A 25,848-nucleotide genomic window follows, 5' to 3' on the forward strand; every position below is an offset into this window, starting at 1 on the left:
GGGTGGGATTTACAATTCTACTTTTATTGTTTTTACATAAAGCTAATTGTAACTACTTCAACTAAACTAAATTAAAATAAAACCCTATTCCTAATCGAAGTAAAAAAAAACAAAAAAAAACATTAAAAATCTTTGAGTTGTTTTTCCAATGGACATACCATTTTAATTTTCTAGAATAAAGATCATTTTAAATACTAATAATTTTTCCAATTGAGAATGTCCCCAAATGAACCCAAAGAGAAGTATTTTCAGATTTAGCACACTTCAGAGAACAATTTTGTCCTCAAACTACAGCTAAGTACACACACAAACACAGAAAGGGGTGATTGTCAGGATGTGTGGTCTGATAAGACTCTCAAGAATGTGAAATGGAAACTCTTGTAGTGCCTGTTAAAGGGCAATAATGGAGTTGTCGTCCACTGCCAAATTACAATTTCCCCAAAACACCATGTGCAGATCTGGTGTCCCGAAATGTTAGTGCCCCATGTGGTGTATTTAAGGATGTGAAACCCATAGGAGTGTTGAGATCCTTTGAAAATATAGTTCAACATACAGCTGCAGCACCTGCTCTGTACTATTTGTAGGAGTAGCATACACCCCCCTAAAGCAGCAGATACTCTGGGAGTGGTGATTACTGCTTTTGGAAAAGGCCATGAGGCATCAGTGTATTACTCCTTGCTAATTCAGAGTCAGGGGGACGGAGCTTCAACTTCTCAAGAGATTATGGGAGAAAGATTCAAACTTGGTATTGGAGGAGGGAGTGTGGCTAGGATTCTAAAAAATGTTGAGTCTACATCTAGAGATGCAAGGGTGCGCCTTATGCAATTTAAGATTTTACACAGATTCTATTGGACGAGTGGTGCACAGAGATGGGCAGGGTCGCGGCATTTGAGGAAATGTCATGTAGAAGGCTAGGCAACTTAGATTCATTTAATAAAAAATGGAGCAGCTATTTGTCTTTTTGGAGGGCTCTTGGGGAGGGGCAGTGGAAGGAGAAGTGTAGTTTTAAATGTGTGTGACGATTTTTTTATATATATATATATATATGTTTTTTTTCTTTTTTTTGTGTGTGTGTGTATACTCAAGTTGTGACTACAGGGATATTTGTTGAGGGTCAGGGTGGTGTTGGGGATTGGGAAGGGGAAAGGGAATAATAAGGGTTAAATGCTGATTCTGTGAATATATGTTTTGCTTTTCTGTGTCAATTGTGTGAATCAATAAAAAGTGTTAATCGGGAAAAAAAGAAAGAAAAAGAAAGGATGTGAAACCCAGTAGTGTCCCTAAATAGGACTGCTATTTCTTCACTTCTCTACAGTTTGTAGACTATTCATGTCAGCTGTGTCTGTATGTGTGTTTGCTTTTACGTCTATTCATGTGTCTGTCCATGAATCCTGTGTTATTGTGTCTATGTATGTGTTTTCATGTCATGAGTTGCTCCTTAACCTCATTGCTCTCTACGTTGTGCTGCTGAGGACAAAGAGGGCAATTTTTACTCCAGTGACTCCGACTTTGATGATGAAGAACCCAAGAAATTTCACATTCAGATCCGACCGGTCACCAGCAATAACCGTAGCAGCTCAACAGCCAATGAACTAGAGCTGAAGGCTACGGTGGGAGCGTTGACCTTGGCCACTAACAGAGTGGTAAGGGCTGTGGGGTATTTTATCTGTAACAGTCAAAATGTGGCTAGTATTGATATTTGCTGTTTTAAGAGAGCTATTGTGTAGAGAGACACTTCTTTTGTATTAAAGTTACTAAAATGTTTACAGACAAATCGTTAGTATATTTTGTTACTCTACAACATACTAGAAAACAGTGGATTTGTTTTGTTTTTTTATAGAAACTCACTTCACTTTGTAAACGAAAGTTTTACCCCTAAATAATTCATACTTTTGACAAATATGTTTAAAATGATAAAGACTCCCTTAAAATGAAGATTCTGGTCATATCAGTGGCCTATCAGGGGTGGGTCATCTTTCCGTGGTGGCCACTGTGTTAAGACACATGACCAGCTGAATATTACTCACTTTATCTTGGTAAACCACCTTTTATTAGACACTTTCAGTTGTGGAATAATTTAATAATGAGTAACACATACACCTGTTAATATTGAGTAGTTATACAGTAGAATCAGTAACCAAAAGCTTGATGAGGTTGGATGTTTAGGAAGACAAGTAACATTTTTAATATGTCATTGAAAAATATGATGCAGATGTCAGACTTCAGCCTAGTTACAATCAATATGTTCATAAAAACGTTTAAATGGTATTTTATAGATGCCTTTTTCGTTCCTCACATCCTGTAGGTGTCAGTAAAGAAGCAGCTCTCACGTAAGTTCTGTTGTATTTCTCTGTATGGCCCTGTCCCAAATGGACTAAAATGACGATTGGGACACCCTAGGGTCTTGTGGACTTCACAGACACTAGCACGTGACAACCATTGCAAGTCCGCTAGACCGCAAGTCCATATCAAGTGTGCCATTTGGGACAGGACCCATATCTCAGACAACATTGTGTTTTTTTGAGTGTGGGTATTTTTTGACGTCTCCTCTTCATCTGCTGTAGGACACTCCAGTTCAGCAGGTCGATCTGAAGGGGAAGGAGAAAGTGTTCACCAGAGAGGTTAATTTACACTATGCACAGCCACTCTTGTGTATTAGAATGGTTTCTATTACTTCATAGATCATTAAAGTTTCAGTGCTCATGCATTGTTCCTCTGAGTAATTTTACCCAGTCATCCCAAATGGCCACACACACACACAGAATAGCCCTGCTCCTCCTCTATCCATGTCAATAGATGTCATTATCCCACAAACAGAGCTCCATCTGACACCTTAATCACAAATATCAGCCACACAGCTGACCTGGGATCAGTGTCGCACATCATAATTGCACTGTCATTGTTTTAGACTGTTATTCTGTTCTCAGGTCAGCTGAATGGCAGATTACTGTAATTACAGCCTCAGATGAGTTCTATTTTTGTGTCATGGGATTTGACAATAATAGCAAAAGTGCAAACAATTTGGTGTGTGTTTGTGTGGTTTGATAAAATAGTTTTAGGCTGTCCTCCTCCCAGGCTGGCTAGTACTCAAACCTGCCTAATGGCAGTGATTAGTCACATAAAGGGATGGTGCTCTTTATAATGATTTATTTTTGGTTTGTTTGTGTTATGTGAATAATAATTGTTGTTTTGTGTAATATTGTGCTGTACTGTTTTATATTTTAAAAGGATTGTTCACCCTAAAATGAAAATTCTGTCACATTTACTCAACCTTATGTTGTTCCAAACCCATATGACTTTCTTCTATGAAACACGAGGAAAAATTTCGAAGAATGTTGACACTGCTCTTTTTCCATACAATGAAAGTGAATGGTGACTGAGGCTGTGAGTCGAGACTCCCTATCATACCACCTAATGTCTCATTTTCTGTTCCACGGAAAACAATGAAGTCATACTGGGTTTGTAACAACATGAGGGTGAGTAAATTATGACAGAATATTCAGTTTTGGTGTGGAAAAAAAGTCTGCAGATTCCATCTGGGCCTGATTATTGATTACTAACTGTATTATTATGTGGTGCTTTTATACTGTATTATGCTGTGTTATTGTTTAGATGGAGAACATGAGGGTCTGCGCAGATCCACATCTAGCCCAGATCGCAACAGGTACAGAGAGAGAAAAGGCAGTTTACTATGAAGTTATTTTAAAATGCAAATAAATCATATTTAAGTTCAAAATGAAATCAGAATTAACCCCATTTACTTATTTACTATATGATTGTGGACTTATTGTGAATTATTTTTTTACTCCAACAAAAAAAGTAAATCATCAAAATGCAATAACCTGCTCCGCCACTGAAACGACTTTCACCAAGCCCTCTTATTTTTTTTTAACCCCTTCCCTCCAAACACCTGTCATATATAGACCATATATATTCACAATCAGTTTCAGATGGATAAAGTCCCACCCTACAATTGTTGTCCTCGTGAAATATCAGTTTCACATGGAAATATAATGTATTATGAAAGTAAATAGGTTGCAAATGCTGTTTCATCTTGACTTTAAAGGTGAAGTAATTTTTGCACTATTAGAGACACCCATTGTAAAATAACATCCTAAATCACCCTACAAATGGCTTACATACAGTTATCACTGCAAATTAAACTGGGATAGCAGAGTGTATTTTAAAGTCTAAAATAAATGACACATTTCACCTTTAAGGACTGTATTCAAGATTGTTTTCTGCATCTTAATTGGCCCTAATAGGCTCGGTTTCTCCTAAATTCAATTCTTTTGCTGTTTCAATTCTCTCTCTCTCTCTCTCTGTCTCTTTTCAACTCTATCTCTTCAGGTTGAGCTCCACAGCATCCGGTTCTGATGCTCTTTTTGGACCTCCTCTGGAGTCAGCCTTTAAATCCCACAGCTTTGCTGGCAGAGAGCAGCTCCAGAACGCCTTCGCTGCATCTGAATGTAAATCTTCACTCACCGCACCACCCCTTGCTTCATTAGCGTAATAGATGAGAATCGACGTGCTATTCTCTTATAGTTTTTCAGAAAACAGAGAATTAAAACCTTTAAAGTAGCCTAATGTTTGCCAAAGTGTGCATTACCATTTTCTCAGAATTAATTGACTTGCTTGCTGAAACTGATTGTGTAGGCATTACAGCATGAATTATGCAATTATAGACTGAATGTCTTAGTGGAAGATTAATTATGTTTCTGCAGACTGTCTTTTCCTCATCAGATCTACCATCTTTAAAAAATTTTTACCTTCATAAATAGATAAACAATATTTTCTAATAAATTCACTCAGTAATTTTACATGTGCAGTTATAATTGAGCTACTGTCAGTTTTTGCTTAGTCAAGCTATAGTCTTCATCTGTGTAATCGAATATTTGAAGGAAGGACGCCAGATGAGGAAGTTAAATACACATTGTGCTCCACCTCTGTCTTTCTGCACATTCGCACAATTGCAAGGTCAATTGTGGTGCGATTAACGTATACAAGCTGGATGAATCCAAGCTTCAGTTGCATTATCTAGGTCTGTTAGTCCGACTTCGCAAAAATCAGACTGGTACAAATTAAAGCTGACTAAAGATTATTTTTTTTAAAGAACGTTTTAAAAAGACGAATTATTGTTTTAGTCAGACTGAAATCGAACTTTTAAAGTGCATGTTAATGCACTGAGTGAATATACTATAGAATATAGTAATTACAATATATTAATTCTTGTTCATAACCATTCACTCGTTCATACAGTACTGTGCAAAATTTTTAGGCACTTGTGAAAAATGTTGCATAGTGAGGATGACTTCAAAAATAATGCCATAAATAGTTTTCATTGATCAATTAATGTCCTATAAAGTCCAGTAACACAAAAAAAATAAAAAGCTAAATCAATATTTGGTGTGACCACCTTTGACTTCAAAACAGCACCAGTTCTCCTAGATACACCTGGACACAGTTTTTCTTGATTGTTGACAGATAGGATATTCCAAGCTTCTTGGAGAATTCGCCACATCTATTTAGGCTGTGTCAATTGCTCTTGTCTCTTTGACCCTGTTTCCACCTGGTATTAAGATGCATTTTGGGTGACCCGATCACATGTGGTCAGCATTAAATACAGGTCTAAACGGGGTCTAAAATGCTTTGTGATCGGTACACAAAAACCACATACAAATGTGGTCAAAAAGGCATGTGAACTTTAATTTGAACAAAGATTTAAACTTGGTATTGGAGGAGGGAGTGTGGGCTAGGATTCTAAAAAACGTAGAGTCTATATCTATAGATGCAAGGGTGCATCTGATGCAATTTAAGATTTTACATCGATTCTATTGGACCCCCTCTAGATTGTATAGGCTTGGTATTAAAGACACACCCACCTGCTGGCAATGCCAATCAGAAGATGGGGACACAATCCATGTTTTTTGGTGGTGTGTTAAGATGCAAGAATTTTGGTTGCGGGTTCAGAGCTTTGTGTGTGACGTATTGGACACTCGATTTTCATTTTGCCCTGGACTCTGTATCTTAGGTGATGGGGTGGACGGATCATCCTCCATGTTTATTCATTCTTTCTATATCATTGATGTCTCTGCATGCATTCATTTACCCATGTACATTTCTATACACCTGCTACATTTTTTTACAGCATTTGCAAAAATATTGTATTTATTGTTATTAATACTCTGTGCTTTTAGTTTAATACTGTAACCCCCAATGGATTAAGAAAGTACTATTCTATCCTATCCTAGATGTAGCATTCTCCTCTGATTCATCCTCTCCTGAGAATGTGGAGGACTCTGGGCTGGATTCCCCTTCCCATCAGCCTTTTGGGGTGTCCCCAGAGCCCACTGGTTGGGCAGCCTGGCCACCTACTCAGTCACAGTCTAAAGACTCCGTGAACAAGGGCCGATCCTCTGACCCCTTTCTAGCTGCTTACCGTGACCCCTCGCCCGGTCGGTCTCCTCTCCCGCAAGATGACCCCACCAATGCCTGGCCTTCCAATTTACGCTCTCCACGCGCACCACCCGACATCGAGCCCACCACCTTCAGCTTCCCGGCCTTCTCCCACAGCCTTGCATCTTCAGAACTTGAACCCTCCGTGTGGAGCTGTAAACACATCCCTCCAGAGGACCCCTTCCTGGCTGCCTTTGAACGATCAGCCCCCAAGGACAACCTGCCTCCATCTGATGCCTGGGCCCCACCTCCCCCTCAGCCCATCAGAGACAGCAGGAGTGTGGAGGGCCGCACTGACCGCTTTTCCGTCTCTTCAAATGACACTAAGACCCTACCACCCCCCTCCTCTACACGCAAGGTCCGAGAGAGGAAAAGAGATCATAGTGTCCCACCTACAGAGACCCCTGACGATCCGTTTGCTATTACTATGATTGGCAGTCCGACGCATCAATCATCTCTGGCAGCGCAGGCAGTTGCTCAAAACAGAGGCATTGGGAATAGGCCAACACCCAGTCCTAACCTCGCCCCCAGTTCTCAGCTGAAAAAAGAGCTGGTGCACTGGAACTCTGTGCATAACCCCTTTAGTGAGGGTGTTCAGAGCAATAGCACCAACACTCAAGAGTCAACCAGAAAGCAGAGATCTTTTAACAGTGAGCCTCGCAGGAATGGACCACCACTCACACGGCATTCAGGGCCACAGGAGGACCTCTGCTTCTCTACGGACAAAGACCAGAACTGCCTGGATATTAACACACAACCAGGTATAAACTGATCTAACAATATGTTTTATTTTTAAATGGTCAATCCTGATACCGATATCTAAAGCAGTGGTTTTCAACTGGAGGGTTGCGATCCAAAAATGAGTCATAGGTCTGCTAAGATACTCTGCAGAGAGCATGAAAAAACTGTTCTAGATGCAAATTCTAAAATGCAACTACTATTATAATTGTGCATTTAGGATAGCAAAATAAATGGGCTTTTCAACTTTTAAAAGGGAGGAAAAAAACACCTCCCATGATGCCGTTGTTGTTGACGTCAAAAGCCAGGCAACCAGTCAGACTCTACTGTATTTTGGCAGAAATTGGCTGTAGTGAAAATGGTTGAATTTTTACATAAAACTTGATGTGAAAAAACTAAAAGAATTGCCGACAAATGGCCCCTTTACACTAAAAGTGATGACAATACTTGCCTTTAGCACATTTACACCTTTACAATAGGTGGCAATGATTGACAGTAAATATTACCTTGGTACAGTGATGCTGCCTTCATGTGCTATCGGAATTATCCTACTTCCCACTTATGAAGTGATAATTATGAGTACATCGCGTTCAAGTACTTTGTTGTTGGAAAAAAACGGAAACGTGGTTTATTCATACATATTTCTTAAGGAACTTTTATTTTGACACCATAATACATATTACTCAGTTAGCTTGATGACGATAATGGAATTTTGGTAAAATACAAGCTATTTCATGATGTAAAAATCTACAACAATCATCAAATGGTTGCTGATATACATAAATGAAAATAACCAAAATGGCAAGTGCTAACAATTAGCTGTTTTTCGAAAAATTCACCGATTTTCCACAGAAACCGTCCTTTCTTCCGCCATGTTAAAAGTTTACTACAACTCCCATCTCTGAAACTTGGGTATCAAAATTATCTCAGAGTTTCCCAGTTGTAATTACAACTTAAGGGGTCGTTCATGTGCAGCTTCAGAGTGGGAAACTCGTATTTACGATAATTCCGATAGCACGGAAGGCAGCATAAGTTGTGGTAGGCCTGTAGGCAGGTGCAAGCATGGACATGTTGCATGACATGCCCTCATCGACGAAAACCATGAATAAAATTATGTAAGGTAGAAGAAAATACTATTCACATTACATAAATATGGGTTTTGGGTTTGGCATTTTGTGTAGTGTGTCACCTCTTGATGTTGAAGTTTAAAACATGGGTTCTGAAGCAAAACAATTTGAGAACCTCTGATCTAGAGAACAGAGTGGCTGATGGGTGATATAATGCCAGTATTTATAATACAATTTATGATTGCAAATAAGATAAAAATACACAAAATTGAGTTTAAATAAACACCTTTTTACATATTTACTCAAAATTCACCAAAAAAATTTAGAAACAGAAATGCGCAATATTAGCTGCCGACACTAGGCGAAATAACCACTTAATTTTTCTTTTGTTTTTATCCCCTTTTCTCCCCAATTTTGATAATTCCCACAATTTAGTAGGTCCTCGTGGTGGCGTGGTTACTCACCTCAATCCGGGTGGCAGAGGACGAGTCTCAATTGCCGCCTCTTCTGAGACAGTCAGTCCGCGCATCTTATCATGTGGCTCGTTGTGCATGACACCGCGGAGACTCCCAGCATGTGGAGGCTCATGCTACTCTCCACGATCCACGCACAATTTACCACGTACCCCACTGAGAGCGAGAACCACTAATCATGACCACGAGGAGGTTACCCCATGTGACTCTACCCTCCCTAGCAATTGGGCCAATTTGGTTGCATAGGAGACCTGGCTGGAGTCACTCAGCACACCCTGGATTCGAACTCATGACTCCAGAGGTGGTAGCCAGTGTAAATACTCACTGAGCGAAATAACCACTTCTTTTAATCTGCCAATTGCGCACAGTTAATGTTCGATGCCGATAATCTGAAAATGGCCCGATTTATCGGCCTAGTTGACATTTTGGTATAATAGTAGTATCACAAACAACCTAATTAACTTCATTCTCTCTCTCTCTCTCTCTCTCTCTCTTTCACTCAGTCTCCCAGCATGGTTTTAGGCAGGACAGCACTGAGCGTCTGGCATTGGCTCCCCCTCGCTCAGTTCGGTCCAAGCGTTCCTCAGGCAGACTCAGTGGCTGTGAGCGGGTAAATGTTCCACAGACCTCGTTACACCATTCATCCATTCAGCACACTTAAGCTTCTTTAAAACCACATAAACAATCCCTTTATAAGCCTCCAGTCTGAGTCTCATTTGTTTTTCTCTTGTTTTATGAGATGTGATTTCTCTCTTGTGGTCACTGAAATTGCTCTCTTGACTTCAGCTCTAAATTAACACACTATTTAGATTCCACTTGAAGCTTTTAATTGCTTTATACAGGGAGGTAACAAATAATATTACAGGGCATTGAAACAAGCCTCTAAAAGACACTTTTTTTCTTTTCTTTTTTTTTGCCATCATTTTGCATAGAAAGGAGAGAATAAGTGGTTAGTTGACAAATAATGGTAAATATTTTATTTTATTAAAGTATATATTTTTAGATGCTGTAAATGATCACCATTTCATTTAAAAGTCCAAATGGAATGGCATTTGTAACCCTATTTACTTTAAGTTTTTCATTGGAATTACGTGCACTGATTAATCGTTCACAATAAGACCAGTAACATGCATGAAGTAAATTCAATTTTGATTTCATGTTGACTTCTGTGGTGTGACAAAATAAATTTTTAAAAGTGTAAATATTGCCTGTAGTCTCTCAGTTAATCTGAGATCATAAAAACTGCATATACAATAAAAAATTTTGTCATGTCAACAACCAATGTCCAGCACATTGCCATAGCTTTCCAAATTCCTTATGTTAATGTAAGGTCTTAAAATTGAAAGGCTGCTGATTCTCTCATTTGTGAGGGTGTGAGGGGTTTGTTTTTGTTTGTTTGCCATCATTTTGTACCACAAATCTCCCTTTATCTCATTTGAGAATGTTGACCTTTTTCTTTGGTGTATCTCAGTCTAGGTCACTGTGCTCGTCTCCACTGCCTGACCCTAGCCCTTCCCTCACCTCTTCATCCTCCTCCAGCCCCAGTGATTGGGGGGTGCAGAACCGCGTTCCCAGCCCAGCCCGAGGTGACTCTTGCACATTCCTAACCCCCCCAAACACCTGCATTCTCAAAGTCTGCTCATACATTACACTGTGAAGCAGCCTCAAGAATTTTCTTGTATTTTCTGATGCTGATGTAAGGTAGATATTGATGCCTTTGTTTGTGCATGTGTCAACCTTTAGGTTTGTCTCGAGGACCCAGTCCCATTTCTCTGAGCACTCAGGAGTCCTGGCCTGTGGCTGCAGCCATTACAGAGTACATTAACGCTTACTTCAGAGGAGGAGAACACAACCGGTCAGTCACAGGTTCTCTCACCCCATCTGCAGGACAAAACCATCCGCCACACTATTGTAGTATTTTAAAGGGCCTTACTGAGCCTTGTCCAACAAAAACATTTTTGTATTTGTTTGGGTTTCAGCTGTCTAGTTAAGATCACCGGTGACCTCACCATGTCATTTCCTGCTGGCATCACCCGCATTTTCACCGCCAACCCTAACACACCAGTACTAAGCTTCCGATTGGTCAACATCTCTCGAGTGGACCACTTCTTACCCAATCAAAAGCTACTTTACAGGTGCAGATTGATGTCCTAATACACTACACTGAAAACTGACTTAACGGAATATTCTGAATTAAAAAGGAGCTCTGGGGACAGTGTCTGTGGCGTGCTGTCGATTATCACAGAAAATATTGTTTTTCTATTTAATAAAAAAAAAGTGCATTGACAGTTATGTATTTACAATGGAAGTCTTTGGGGCTTCCAAAAGGGGGCCTGGGTAGCTCAGTGGTAAAATACGCTGGCTACCACCCCTGGAGTTCGCTAGTTTGAATCCCAGGGCGTGCTGAGTGACTCCAGCCAGGTCTCCTAAGCAACCAAAGTCACATGGGGTAACTTCCTCGTGGTTGCTATAATGTGGTTCGTTTTCAGTGGGGTGCGTGGTGAGTTGAGTGCGGATGCTGCAGTGGATGGCGTGAAGCCTCCACACGTGCTATGTCTCCATGGCAACGCGCTCAACAAGCCACGTGATAAGATGCGCAGGTTGATGGTCTCAGACGCGGAGGCAAATGGGATTCATCCTCTGCCACCCAGACTGAAGCAAATCACTACACAACCACGAGGACTTAAAAAAGCACACTGGGAATTGGGGAAAAATCAAAAAAAAGTTAAGCTCAATCGAAAGCATTTGAGGCATAATGTTGATTACCACAAAATTTATTTCATCTTGCCCCTTGTTATCTTTATAAAAAAAAAAAAAAAAAAAAAGCAAAACTCTGGGTTCCAGTGAGGCATTTACAATGGGAGTGAATGGGGGCCAATCCGTAAATGTAAAAATACTCACTATTATGCATGTTAACATGATGTTATCTTGTGATAAAATCACATACTAACTTTACAAAGTTATATACATTTTTACAACTCCGTTGTCATGACAACGTAATGCCATAAACCTTGTAATCCCGCAAAACTATGCTTTAAACAAATTTACAGCTCAAATAATACAAGTTTTAACAGAACAATTATTGCAAGTGCTTTCATAAAATTATAAGCTTCACATTTCTGCCTTTAAAACATCCCAAAATTGGCCCCATTCACTTCCATTGGAAGTGCCTCATTGTGACCTCGATTTCTGCTTCTTTGTTTTAAAGATAAGGAGGGACGAGTTGATATAAATTTTTGTGGTAATCAACATTATGCCAAAAAAGCTGCTGATTGAGTTTATCTTCCATTGAACCCGTAATATTCATTTCATCCAGAATATTCTTTTAAGGTAACAATGGGAGAATTTTTTATTATTATTTTTTTGTACCTGCAGTGATCCGTCTCAGAGTGACCCAGACTCAAAAGATTTCTGGTTCAACATGCAGGCCTTAACACTTCACCTGCAGAGAGAGGCGGAGCTCAACCCACAGGCCTCCTATTACAATGTGGCACTTCTTAAATACCAGGTCAGTCATCACAAACCCTAATAAGTGCTTGAATTACAATATGACCCACTCTAATATACCCACACTTAAAGGTTAAAACTGTATCTTCTGATATGCTTTTAAACAGTGTCATTCAACTTTTTTCAACTTTAACCTGAGCTGCAGTACCTTTAAAACCTTTACCACTCAGGAAACACAACAGTGTCATAGCTGTGCTCTTTTTAATCAACTCTTCATGTATTTCAGTGTATCATTAGTCTCATCCGTCTCTTCCAGGCGTCGTCTCAGGATCCAGGTCGTGCTCCGCTCCTGCTTTCTGCTGAGTGCCAGCGCAGTGGCACGGTGACTCGTGTGTCTCTGGATTACCACTGCTGCCCAGCAACTGCCCCGGCCACTCAGCTGACCTCCATACAGGTGCTGCTGCCCCTCGATCACACTGCCACAGACCTGCAATGCCAGCCGCCCGCATCCTGGTGAGAACCAGAGTTTGTGTGTAAGAGAGAGTTGAGGGTGTGGTGTGGATGAATTCAGTTAATAACAGTATGATCAGGAGTTTCCAAGAAAACATACATGGTGAACATGTCAATATCTGGGTAGATGTTTATACAGTTGAGTCAGAAGTTTGCATACACTTAGGTTGAAGTCATTAAAACTCATTTTTTAACCACTCCACAGATTTAATATTAGCAAACTATAGTTTTAGCAAGTCATTTAGGACATCTACTTTTTGCATGACACGAGTAATTTTTCCAGTAGCTGTTTACAGACAGATTGTTTCACTTTTAATTGACTATATCACAATTCCAGTGGGTCAGAAGTTTACATACACTAAGTTAACTGTGCCTTTAAGCAGCGTGGAACATTCCAGAAAATGATGTCAAGCATTTAGGCAATTAGCCAATTAGCTTCTGATAAGCTAATTGGCTAATTTGAGTCAATTTGAGTTGTACCTGTGGATGTATTTTAAGGCCTACCTTCAAACTCAGTGAAAAAGCATGTGCGAGCAAGGAGGCCTACAAACCTGACTCAGTTACACCAGTTCTGTCTGGAGGAATGGGCCAAAATTCCAGCAACTTATTGTGAGAAGTTTGTGGAAGGCTATCCAAAATATTTGACCCAAGTTAAACAATTTAAAGGCAATGCTACCAAATACTAACAAAGTGTATGTAAACTTCTGACCCACTGGGAATGTAATGAAAGAAATAAAATCTGAAATTAATCATTCTCTCTACTATTATTCTGACATTTCACATTCTTAAAATAGTGATCCAAACTGACCTAAGACAGGGAATGTTTTCTATGATTAAATGTCAGGAATTGTGAAAAATTGTTTAAATGTATTTGGCTAAGGTGTATGTAAACTTCTGACTTCAACTGTAGATTAAGGGACAGAATGAATGATGGAAAGTGAAAGAAGTAGGAGAGGAAAAGAGAGAGGAGCAAAGAAGTGATGAAAGTGAAAGATAAAGAGAAGCATGTTGTAATGACCTGTTTTGTTTCGCAGGAACTCTGAGGAAAGACAACTACTGTGGAAACTGCCCAACCTCTCCCCAACCAGTCATAGCAAAGGTCACTGATATTCACCACCTGTCCATCCTTACTTCTCTCTCTCGTTCTTTTTTTTCTCTCCACTTAATAGATAGTTCACCCAAAAAAAATCTGTCATTACTCATTCACCATCATGACAAAAGTTTTTTTTCACATTTTATTAAAAAAATATATATATTTTTTTATTATCTTCCCTGAGGCCCAATGATAATGTTAGAAAAGTATTTATTTATTTATTTTATTTATTTTTTTGGCACCAAAACAGTCACAAATTAGAAATATTATAATTTTCCACCCCATTTTTGGCCCTCTGTCTGAAACACGTGGTTGTGGCCTAAGTGCCTACTTAAAACTTCAGCGTAAACACCCACTGTTATGTTTGGCTAACATCATGCAGCCCCTCAAATTCAGCAAACTCAATTGGAAGAGACATTATAAAATGAAATTTCAGGGTTTACACAACGCACATCCAAAACATTGCTTTCGAATATATTAAACTGTTCATCTCAATCACAACTGTTAACACTCAGCACCATAAACTATCAAACAGTCATGACATTTGAAATATTCATGAATGAAACAGTTTACTTACGTTTTTGAAGTGTTTTTAACTGCTCCATCCTTCAATAACTGTTCCTTTGCAAAACTTGAATAGTATTATGGCTGTTCACAAGCAATCTATGCTGACATGAGCCGAAAAAAACGAACACATCATAGTCCAAAGAATGGTAAAATGACACACTCATACTGTAGGCGCACTGAGGTGCACATCACCGGAAACACACCGAAACGGTCAACATCCTATGTTTACAAACACCAACAATAAAAAATAGCGCAGATGGGCGAAAGAACACATCCATGACACATTTGTGCTCAAACAACAGCTGAATGAGAGAATTGCCTCTCACTTTCAGAGTTGTAACTTGACACCGCATCTTTTAAAAGCATCGCCAGGTGGTACAATGGTAATCAGTATTCAGAATTTTATAATGCTACATTTTATTTAAACATGTTTGCAGTGATTGGATGATGCTGGACATAACTTTGAATAAGAATTATTTATTCAGCTTTATAGAAAATCATCTGTAATGTCTGTAACGTCTCAAAATCATAAATAACCATGACTCCTGGAAACAAAGAATTTGATGAAAAAAATCTGACTTTCTATAGACTGGTGTAATTTAAAATTTCAAAACGTAGTCTCGCTGTCCATATGTGGACATTATTTTTTAGAAAAACTATTTGCTCTAGAATTATTTTTTTTTTGCCTGTTTATTAGGTGCTACTAGTTGCAAATCAAAAAGGGAAATGGAAAATGCACACAGCAGTCACGCTCAGGTCTCAGAAGGTTAAGTCCTTGTGGTCGCGTAGTGATTCACCTCAGTCCGGGTGGCGGAGGACGAATCCAAGTTGCCTCTGCATCTGAGACCATCAACCCACGCATCTCATCACGTGGCTTGTTGAGTGCGTTGCCACGGAGACATGGTGTTTGTGGAGGCTTCACGCCATCCACCGTGGCAACCACGCTCAACTCACCACACGCCCCACCGAGAACGAACCACATTATAGCGACCACGAGGAGGTTACCCAATGTGACTCTACCCTCCCTAGCAACCGGGCCAATTTGGTTGCTTAGGAGACCTGGCTGGAGTCACTCAGCACGCCCTGGGATTCGAACTAGCGAACTCCAGGGGTGGTAGCCAGCGTATTTTACTACTGAGCTACCCAGGCCCCCTATTTTTGTTAAATTTATATTGTTTACCTGCATAATTTGTTTCATTTACAACTATTTACATTGATATGTAGAACACGTGCTTTATTGGTAGTCTCTTTAAGACTAGAGGCATCAGCCAGTAAGTGCATAAAACGAGAGAAGACATGCGTAATTTCTTTAGCGCATGTTTCTTTTTGTTGTTGTTTTTAATCAACAACTGACTGTAGAAAACAAAGGGTATTAAAAGAGACATTATTCAATGACATATGGATCTGTGGATCTCGTCTTTGGACACACAGAACGTGTTAGACCAAACTTTTACTTTAAATATGCAGTGAAAGGACCTCTGTGCTAAAAACTTCTTCTCAACTATACTACTCAATCACTGGTGAGTGAAATCTAAACATTTACTAGCCAGTGGCTAATCGTAGACATTTTTGGTCGCATAACGTGAGATTTGGTTGCATATGCAAGTGATTTACTTGCATTATGTAGAGTTGTCACATAAAGTGAAAAATTGATCTTGGGATTTTAGAATTAGTATTGAGATTGTTCAAACGAAGATCGCGATGCATCAGAAAATCGATATTTTTACCCAGTGCTAGTATTATGTGTAAATGTATCTGTTCGGTTTAGTGCTGTCACCCTAATTTAGTTTGTTTCTTCATTCAAAAGCCCTTCTCTAATCTCTATTCTATCATCTCTAAAAAAAAAATATATATATATATATATATATTTTTTGTTTTTTTTATTTTAAAAGATATTTTCCACTTAGTATAGTTTGCTAATTTTTTGTTAGGAGTTTGTTTTAGTAGCTTCTCCAACATTGCTGTCTAATCTCTCACAACAACCGAATAAAGATCTCGCTATTTAATCAAAGAATAAAAGTATGTCTAAAGAATATAGATTTTCTGGAAACACAACTTTTCTAATGCTAGTCATGTTTATATATAGTTTATCGTCTCCACAACTATGCTGATTTTAAATTGCTAATACAAGATTTTGGTGGAGTGGGCGGAAGAGGCACTGCTGAGAGCAAGAGGCCAAGAAGCAAACTTCTGAATACATATAAACAGATCAGAGACTTACTTGATGGCAAGGTTTTGAATATAGAACATTTTGGAAGCAGTTGCATATTTATTAAATATATGAACACTTTTAGGACATATTAAAGATCATCTTTTCTTTTCAAAAGTCTTGTTTAAATTTAAAAAGGCATATGTGATATAAACCAAGAGCAGATGATGACTCTCCATTTGTGTGTGTTTATGGGACTCAGGGTCTGGCACACTGTGCGCCAGTTGGCAGTGCCTGGAGGTGCCCCGCGGTCCTCCCCCAAGTCTGGCCGTGCAGTTTGTGGGTTTGGGAGCTTCTCTCTCAGGCATGGACGTGGAGCTGGTGGGAAGCCGGTACCGCATGTCACTGGTGAAGAAGAGGTTTGCCACAGGTGAGATCTGCTTGCCAGACCTACTTTATTTGGCCCTCATAAGCAGCTCTTTGCTGTCCATCATTGTTTATTCAGCAGGAGATGAGGATTATAATTAGCAATGTGAAGTATTTGAAGAGTAAGGGGTTGTTTATTTTTGAATGCACTGCTAAAAATGCCTTTCAGAAAATAATAAAAATTTATTGAAGCTTATGCTTAAAACAAGGGAAAAATCTTCCAATGTCACAAGACAAAAAAGACTATATCAACAAGAATAAAAGTAGTCCGAAGAACTAATTTAGAGCTGTTTTTATTGAAAAAAAAAACCGGTATAATGACAACAGTATGCAATTATTCTTTTGTGAAGTGTAGAAATAATGTTAATCTTTCTCTTTATAAAGGAAAGTATATGGCCGGTTGTTGTTTGTGAGAGAGGTGATGGTGCCTGGTCTGGTACCACAGAGGCACAACATTTGCACTTTTTTACCTCCCTGGGCTGGTGGAGCCGACTACGTGCTGCAGGCCAGAAGAAGAGCATTCACATGGTACATAGAGTGTGACATAAATGGGAAATAGCTAATACCCATGATGCATTGCTCTAGGAAAAATATGCACTGGAAACAGGGACAACATCCAGCCTGAGATCTGGCCTGTCATGGTCTATGAATGCTGAACTGCTGATAAACCTGAGAAGAACCTCTTCTCTGTTATCTGTATAGAATTGTTTGTTCTATGCGCAAACCATACCTTTAACAATTACAAGTTTGAAAAACTGGATGTAATTTTTTTTTTTTCATCTTTTGTGAAAATGTGTGAATGATTAAGTATAAACATGTATAATGGATATGAAAATTCTGAAATTATATTGACAGAAAATGGTCATGTTCATGTTGCATATTCAATAATTTAATATGTAAAGCTTGTTTGAGTCTACTTGTGTGAATTGTGTATACAGTTCTTTCTTCCCATAAGAAATCATGTGAAGGACATGAATTATCACGATTAAATTATCACTAGTTAAAATGCCAATTCTTGATATCAAGAATGGAATTACTACTAGTGAAAGTGATATTTTTTTTATATCAGTTATTTCATTTGCACTAGTAGAAGCATATATTTATTTATTTTTTTGTTACAAAAAAAATGACATCATTACTCACATTCTTGAATTTCAACTAGTAAAAAACTGAATTCTTCATATATGTAATTGCATTTCACTAGAATTTCACAATGATCCGTAAATCACTCTAGTTCAAGACGGAAAAAACATATGTGATTCATTTCTTAGTAGCTGAAATTCCAATTTAACATATCAAAAATAAGCATTTTTATTAAGTGCATTGCTGATATCAATAAAGAAAAATTACATTGCTATTAGTGCAAATGTCCATTCTTAAAAACAACATAATTGCAACTAGTACAAATGCTTGTTTTTGTTATCTGTAATTTGGTTTTCACTAGTGTCAATGTTCATTTTTAGATATCTGTAATGTGAGTGTAACCATCAGGAAAGCCTTTTTAGATTAATTTATTGATATCTGAAATCTATTTACAAATATAAAAAATTAGCATTTCCAATAGTTGCAATTCAATTGCTGATATAAGGAATGGATATCTGTAATAATTTGATTATTGATATAAAAAATGATTATTTTAACTAGTAAATACATTGTTGACAGTGATTTTGGAATTTTAACTAGTAAGAAATTAATAATAGATATCAGTTTATGTCACTACCGCAAATCCTTTTAACGCACCGGCCTCATTAAAATCAATGCCTTTGCAGCCTTCTCCAACGCACTGTAAACTCTAGTGTGTAAGCATGGCTGAGTAATAATGGATTACATGTAATCTGGATTACATAATCAGATTATGACAATCAAGTACTTGTAATTGGATTAAATTACATTTTAAAACACTTGTAATCAGACTACAGTTAATTATGGATTACATGTTAATTAGGCAACAGCAGTAAATTATTCAAAATGTATTGATCACTGTAATTTTCACTAAATCAGCCTACCTACATATGCGTTCTGTAACTCTGAGTGCTTTTGGAAGAGAGGGGGAGGGTTGTGAAATTGCACCCAGACCTGATAGCTTACCATAGTTGCCAAATCCACTTATTGTAAGTAACTTTTGGCTGTTTTTCTTTCTTTTTTTTTTTTTCTTTTTTTTTTATAAAGTCACTTACAAGTATGGGCAGTCATGGGTTATAATTTTTTTTGGGCTTATTTTCAATTTTCAGCCTGCGTTTTTTGGGCTTGCTGGGGGTTTATTAACACTTAGCACAATATGACCCACCACTAGTAGTGGCTGTCAAATATCTCCACCTACTGTTCAAGTCGCTCTCTACATCAGGCGTATCAATCATACGGAGAGTGGAAGAGTCCAAACCTCCACAGGCAGCACTCGCAGTCTCGCATATTTGCACGCTTCTAAAAAAAACATCTAACCATTAATTAAGCAAGTTATTGATTTTATGATCATTTCTTTTCCATTCATTTCATGTTGATTTTATGTTCACTAACATCCATAATGTTGCAATTCATTTTATGCATTTAAAATTAACATGATGTCTCAGTGCAGTGTTTAATGCACTTTTAAACAGTGTCATGAGCTGTTTTTGTGAGGCTCATTTTGATAGCCATAAAGTATGGAATATATTTTCCTTCCTCTTTGTATTTTTATGTTAAAATTGTACAAGATTATCCTACTCAAATGTGGCATCAAATAAAAGAGTTAGGTAGGAAGTAATCCAAAAGTAATCAGGTTAGATTACTTTGAAAATGTAATCTACAAGATTATTGATTGTAATTTTTGTCATGTAATTTGTAATCAGTACCCGATTGCAATTTAGAAGTAATCTACCCAGCACTGTGTGTAAGCAGCGCAATTGTGGGGCTTTCGTTGCAGACAAGTCCTGTACTGTGCACTTATACAGCAAACAGTGAGACAGAAGTGGTTTACACAAATTTATTACACTTTTTACCAGTACAAAATACAGTCGAACTAAGCAGTTGTTACAGACTGTAGTCTGTTCTCAGGCTAAATAGAGAGCAATTTTTTAAAGACGCAAAAATAAGGTAACAATATAGTAGTGAGAAGAATTGCATCTACCTCAATAAAAATAATCCTTAGCCAGAAGCTTTTAAACAGCATTACAAAAAACAACAATACAAATGACAAAGTTCCCTTTCCCAAGCACACAAAAGGCAAAGAACCGTGCCAGGCGTTCGGACACACACAACCAACCACAGTGAGAGAACATCAGCCAATCACTTCTTGGAAACAAACACAAAACAGCTAGTAGAAATTATTTATCTTTGTAAATAGCAGAGAGGGGCATGTAGGGCCCGTAATGGGCAGCTACCAGGCACCAGTAAAGATCCCAACCTGGTTCAGCGCAACATCGTCAAAACAATTAAAATTTCATGACATTATCTCCTGAAAATGTTTCCAGCTTCACGTCAATCAGTTGGGCACATAAATAGCTTTCCATCAAGTGTTAAAATGAATCAATAGATCTTACATAAGATGTACAGCACCAGTTGATGAGTCGTATCTGTAAGTATCTGCATATTCAGTAACTGGACAGGTCTCTTTTGGATTTTCTAAATCTTGAAGAAAAATTTACTTAGATGTGACGTTTTATAGAGTTGGAACATGTCACTCATAAAAACATTCAATTTATCTCTTTTTGCCATTACATATACACAATATCTACTTAAATCTGTTATGCAAAAAAGATTTTGTTTTTTATCTTTATAAAAAAAAAAAGGATACAGGCTATGTAAAAATCTCAGTACATTTGTTTGTTTTAATGAAATTACACAAAAACTATTCACATAACCTAGTCGGCGCACACTCACTTCCAGTTACTTCAGGAGGCCTTGTGTACACGCCTATTTTCACACACAGGTACTTTCAATATATTCACAAATCATCTAGGCTCTTATAAAGCACTGTAAACTACCAAGAACTCTTCGACTACAAACTACAAAACTAGTCTATTTGTTTCACAATCCATATTTGGGAGTGGTTGTACTTGGGTTTCTCAGAGCTAATAACCATCAACACAGTTGGCATATGAACATCCTGGAACTTTCGAATGAGAATGTGATGGTTGTAGGGCAACCAATCAGAAGGAACCAATTTAAATAATCTCTTTTATAATAACTTTTTATAAACAATAGTAAAGTTAGACAAAGAAGATTCAAAACTATTGAGGTATCGACTACTCATCTCATATGGCCAGGGGTTTATCTACAAAACTGCAAGAATTGAGAGTTTACCCTCCATTTGGAGAGGTTTTGCATGTACAGCAGGTTTTGGTCACCGCTGCGGTGCAGTTGTACGGGCAGCTTTGGGTCAGCGAGTTGCATTTACGCCTGAGGAACCGCAGAAAACGGCGAGGCAGAAGGTCTTTAATGGCACTACTAAAAACGTGACTATCTTTAAAAGGTGCTTTAGACATCTGAGGTTTTGAGACGATACATTCATTCTGCGGTTAGAGGCACGGCCGAGGAACAACAGAGAAAGACAGAAAGAGAGAGACAATTCTGCTCTAGTGTTTCTTTTCTCATCTAAGGCACTGAGAGACTATGGCACATCAAAATAAAAGCACACACAAAATCCACCTTTAGCACAGCACGTTCTTGTTTCACGGTTGCAGAAAACCTAAACTGTAAAAAATCATTTTCTCAATCATTATCTTTCTCTTGATTTCCAGTAAAAATATCTAAACAGCTTTAAAACAACTTACATTTACTTGAGGCACACAGTTGTTTACGACTTTTTTCAGAGAACATGTTTCTGAGTTAAGTTTTTTTCTTAGCTCATTCTTGTTTTAAAAAAAATCTAACTAATTTTTAATAAGGTTTAAAATAAAAATTATTAAATTAAATGCAATTTAAGATATATGCTCTAAAAACAAGTCTTAATATTTTAAGTAAATGTATCTTGTTTTAAAGGATATTTAGATAATTTTACTGGAAAACAAGACACATACTTAATATGAAAGTATGAATTCAAGAGTATGAAAATTAGTTTTTGCAGTGTAAAGGGGAGAGAGCAGAAAGACAAACTGACCTGAAACACACCTATGTACCCCCAAGATAAAGTAAAAACCTCACAATAAGCCTTGGCTTTGCCATCAGCAGCCAAGCATCCACAGCTAATAAACACAACCGACTTGGAACAGATGTACACACATCCAAACACACAGGAGAAGAGAAGGAGTGGTGTGAACCGGCTGGGGCAGCAGTGGTCTGGGGCAAGGCTGACACTGTGATCCCTGCTCTTAGATCTCCTGCAGGGAGTGATTAATCTCAATTCTCTCTCTCTTCACGGCCGGCTCACTCAAGTCCCTGTCACTCATGCTCCTTAACATATCTCCATCACTGGCCAGATCATCTGAGAATGAGGCATCTGAGAGAGACAGAAAGAGATAATGTAAAAATTTTGGGTGGATGTTAAAGGGACAGTTCACCCAAAAATGAAAATTCTGACATTATTTACTCACCCTCTTTCCAAACAAGCTCTGAGATGCAGTAACTTTTTTGTGTGGACCACAGAAGTAGACAAGTGTTGAAGAAATGACAGTTCATAGTGACCATGGCTGACAAGCTCCAAAAAGGACATTACCCATTATAATAGTAATCTATAAAACTTGTGCGCTGTTTTCCAAGTGTTCTGAAGCCATATGATGGTTTTGTGTGAGGAATACATTGAAATTAATTACATTTATACATTTTGGCAGACGCTTTTATCCAAAGCGACTTACAGTGCACTTATTACAGGGACAATTCCCCCGGAGCAACCTGGAGTTAAGTGCCTTGCTCAAGGACATAATGGTCGTGGATGTGGGGATCAAACCGGCAACCTTCTGCTTACCAGTTCTGTGCTTTAGCCCACTATGCCACTACCACTCCCATTATTTCCTGATTTATTTACTGAGTTTTGTCCTCCACTGAATCTTGTAGCCCCCGGTCATGTCCAGTTTGAAAAAAAAAAAAATCATAATTTTTTTTATCTGGACAGATGTGGGCTGAACACAAGCTTTGCAAGTCGATTTGAAGATTATCAGTGAATAACGACCCGCATTTTGATCTGTTCCTTACACTAAGCTTTCATATGGCTTTGGAAGACTTGGATTAAAGCACAAGAGTCTGGAAAAGGACATTGCACAGGAGAAAACTCTAGCTGATGAGACATTTTTTAACCGAGGAAAACTAGAATAATTAATAATAATAATATAGAACCAAATGTAATATTCATGTTCCATTACTTTTACAATTTCATCGATTTCCATGACTTTTCCAGGCCTAGAAATCACAGTTTAAAATTCCCTGATATTTTTAGGTTTTCCAAGACTGTTGGAACCTTGTATGGTGTGCGTATTTTTTTATTTATTTTTTTTTTGGAGCTTGACAAATGTGGTCACTATGAACTGTCATTGGGCCTCACTCATGAAACATGAGCATAACTAATTTTTTTAAACAGTTTTGACGTAAATTCTCAGATTCATGAAATTTTTGTATTTTCAAAACATTAGTTGGTACGATAACAATTTAAACCTGCTTCCGACCACGTGTAAATCATACGAAAGACACCAGAACGTTTTGTGTTCTTTCAGGCAAACTGCCAAGACTACATTTTGATAGAAGTGAAATTAAATAAGTATTGAAAAAATAACAAATTGCTTGACATGGGGTAAAAAGTTCATGGAAAGACGCAGTTTGCGTTTGATTTTCTCAAAATTACGCGACTGATTGGGACAGTTTGTTTTTTTATTTGATATGAGCTCTCCAAGTTAGGTTTCATAATTTAGTATAGGCATTGGTAAATCCCATTCCGTTGATAATGTATAGTTAATGCTAATGCTGTAAACCCAGAAATGAACAAATCCCAGGCAGACGTGTACACAATACACTGGGGGGGGGGGGGTGGGAAATGAAAAAAACCTGCACACTGTTGTATAGCTTACAAATCTGTAATATCTTACAGATTTTCAGTCAAAGATCTTCTTCAGGTATTCTAATAATTTCTCTGAAGATTCTTCCAGTTGCAAGTATATCACTGTTAACATCATAATTTCCCCGAGAAGTTTTACAAATGATGCTGGTGATGCACTGTGAACTTAACCAGAGAAGGTTAATGGTGGTGGACATCCTCCTCCCGGCGTGAACTGAATATTTTTTTTTCCACTCATGTCAGACCATTTTTACTGACTTCTTGAAGTGTTTGATTAACAAAAGAGCATCATATAAAAATCAAAAACATGCGATGACAGTAAATCCTCAATTTCTTTGAGATGTTTTTGTGCTTGCTAAATCAGTTTTACAATGTGAATGCACTTCATTCATAAAAACGATTTCATTACTGTTTCGCATTGATGTTCACAGCATTTACTAGTGAGTCTGGTGCCTGCTATATGTGGCGTTTTCATGGGTGTGGATTATAATTGTGAATGAACGTGCACATGCCCCCCATTTCTAAGAATGTTTGGAATTCACAAACATACGCACATTTTACATCTGGGGAGTACGAAGCGCTTGTGAATCAGGCAGAAAGTTTTTGGGAAGGTCCATTTTATGCACAAATTACTCTGAATTTACACAAATATTCACTAAAATTTAATGAATGAGGCCCATCGTGTGGCAACTGCTACATAAAAAAATATATATATATTTTTACATTCCAAAGAAAAGATTATATATATATATATATATATATATATATATATATATATATATATATATATATATATATATAAAAATAAAAAAAACATACATACATGTTTCGACATGAGAGTGAATAAATGATGACTATTAATATAACTATTCATTTCTAATCTGTTACCTTTCTCCATGAGTGATGGCATCATTGAAGTGAGGTCACTAAACTGAAATTTTAAACAAAGAAAAAAAAGTTTCTGTTGATATTGGCAGACAAGGCAACCTGTTCACAGGCAAAATACGTCACTGAGCTGTAAGATTAATGCAGTGAGGCCTGATATATTAAACTAATCAAGCAGCCAGATCTCCTCACCTCCCCCATGACAGCGATGGGCGTCTCTCCAGTTGCCTGGGCGACACGGTGCTCTACCAAATAGAACATGTATTCATCGTAGAGCAGACGGATGAGGTGGAAGGAGCCAAAGCTTGCAGCTGAGCGCAGAGTCAGATCTCTGATCACCATGGAGCTGTAACCAGGGCAACAGAGTTTTATTACAAACTACCACAACAAAACCAAAAAACACACCACACTTTAGAGATGCCGCAAATTACGAGCAGACAAAATTGTTGCTGTTCTTGTTAAAGTATTCACTCTTCAAAAGATCAGTTGTTATTAAACAGTCTTTAAGTTTTAAGAGGCTTAACAATATTTAAGTGGTTTCAGCTGAAAATTCAAAGTCTTGAGAGGTTAGTAAACTCAGCAAAAAAAGAAACATCCTCTCACTTTCAACTGCTTTTATTTTCAGCAAACTTAACTTGTGTAAATATTTGTATGAACATAAAAAGATTCAACAACTAAGACATAAACTGAACAAGTTTCACAGACATGACTAACAGAAATGGAATAATGTGTCCCTGAACAAAGGTGGGGTCAAAATCAAAAGTAACAGTCAGTATCTGGTGTGGCCACCAGCTGCATTAAGTACTGCAGTGCATCTGCTCCTCGTGGACTGCACCAGATTTGCCAGTTCTTGCTGTGAGATGTTACCCCACTCTTCCACCAAGGCACTTGCAAGTTCCCGGACATTTCTGGGGGCAATGGCCCTAGCCCTCACCCTCCGATCCAGCAGGTCCCAGACGTGCTCAATGGGATTGAGATCCGGGCTCTTCACTGGCCATGGCAGAACATTGACATTCCTGTCTTGCAGGAAATCACACACAGAATGAGCAGTATGGCTGGTGGCATTGTCATGTCAGGAT

The 25,848-nt window shown here is 38.1% G+C and overlaps 2 protein-coding genes across 7 annotated transcripts in view; one reads left to right on the top strand and one right to left on the bottom strand.

The window, feature by feature from the left end:
• LOC127414486 (F-BAR domain only protein 1-like) overlaps positions 1-19,666 on the top strand; it is a 74,626-nt gene extending 54,960 nt beyond the window's left edge. For 4 of the 5 annotated variants that reach the window (XM_051652528.1, XM_051652530.1, XM_051652529.1 and 1 more), the window contains 15 exons: positions 1,459-1,643; positions 2,306-2,330; positions 2,565-2,621; positions 3,613-3,664; positions 4,351-4,469; positions 6,252-7,217; positions 9,238-9,344; positions 10,206-10,320; positions 10,478-10,589; positions 10,714-10,869; positions 12,110-12,242; positions 12,498-12,694; positions 13,726-13,790; positions 16,763-16,930; positions 17,311-19,666. In XM_051652528.1, coding sequence (XP_051508488.1) covers positions 1,459-1,643; positions 2,306-2,330; positions 2,565-2,621; positions 3,613-3,664; positions 4,351-4,469; positions 6,252-7,217; positions 9,238-9,344; positions 10,206-10,320; positions 10,478-10,589; positions 10,714-10,869; positions 12,110-12,242; positions 12,498-12,694; positions 13,726-13,790; positions 16,763-16,930; positions 17,311-17,339 — 2,486 coding nt within the window. In that variant the 3' untranslated portion in view covers positions 17,340-19,666. The remainder of the gene's footprint in view (positions 1-1,458; positions 1,644-2,305; positions 2,331-2,564; positions 2,622-3,612; positions 3,665-4,350; positions 4,470-6,251; positions 7,218-9,237; positions 9,345-10,205; positions 10,321-10,477; positions 10,590-10,713; positions 10,870-12,109; positions 12,243-12,497; positions 12,695-13,725; positions 13,791-16,762; positions 16,931-17,310) is intronic. The other variant, XM_051652532.1, reaches the window with a different exon arrangement.
• Positions 19,667-19,871: 205 nt separating this feature from the next.
• The window catches only part of LOC127414489 (DNA-binding protein RFX2-like), a 56,740-nt gene continuing 50,763 nt past the window's right edge, over positions 19,872-25,848 (bottom strand). For both annotated transcript variants that reach the window (XM_051652538.1, XM_051652537.1), the window contains 3 exons: positions 24,962-25,115; positions 24,773-24,815; positions 19,872-22,339 (listed from right to left, as the gene is read on the bottom strand). In XM_051652538.1, coding sequence (XP_051508498.1) covers positions 22,212-22,339; positions 24,773-24,815; positions 24,962-25,115 — 325 coding nt within the window. In that variant the 3' untranslated portion in view covers positions 19,872-22,211. The remainder of the gene's footprint in view (positions 22,340-24,772; positions 24,816-24,961; positions 25,116-25,848) is intronic.

Source organism: Myxocyprinus asiaticus, chromosome 24 (assembly GCF_019703515.2).
Source record: "Myxocyprinus asiaticus isolate MX2 ecotype Aquarium Trade chromosome 24, UBuf_Myxa_2, whole genome shotgun sequence".
NCBI lineage: Eukaryota > Metazoa > Chordata > Actinopteri > Cypriniformes > Catostomidae > Myxocyprinus > Myxocyprinus asiaticus.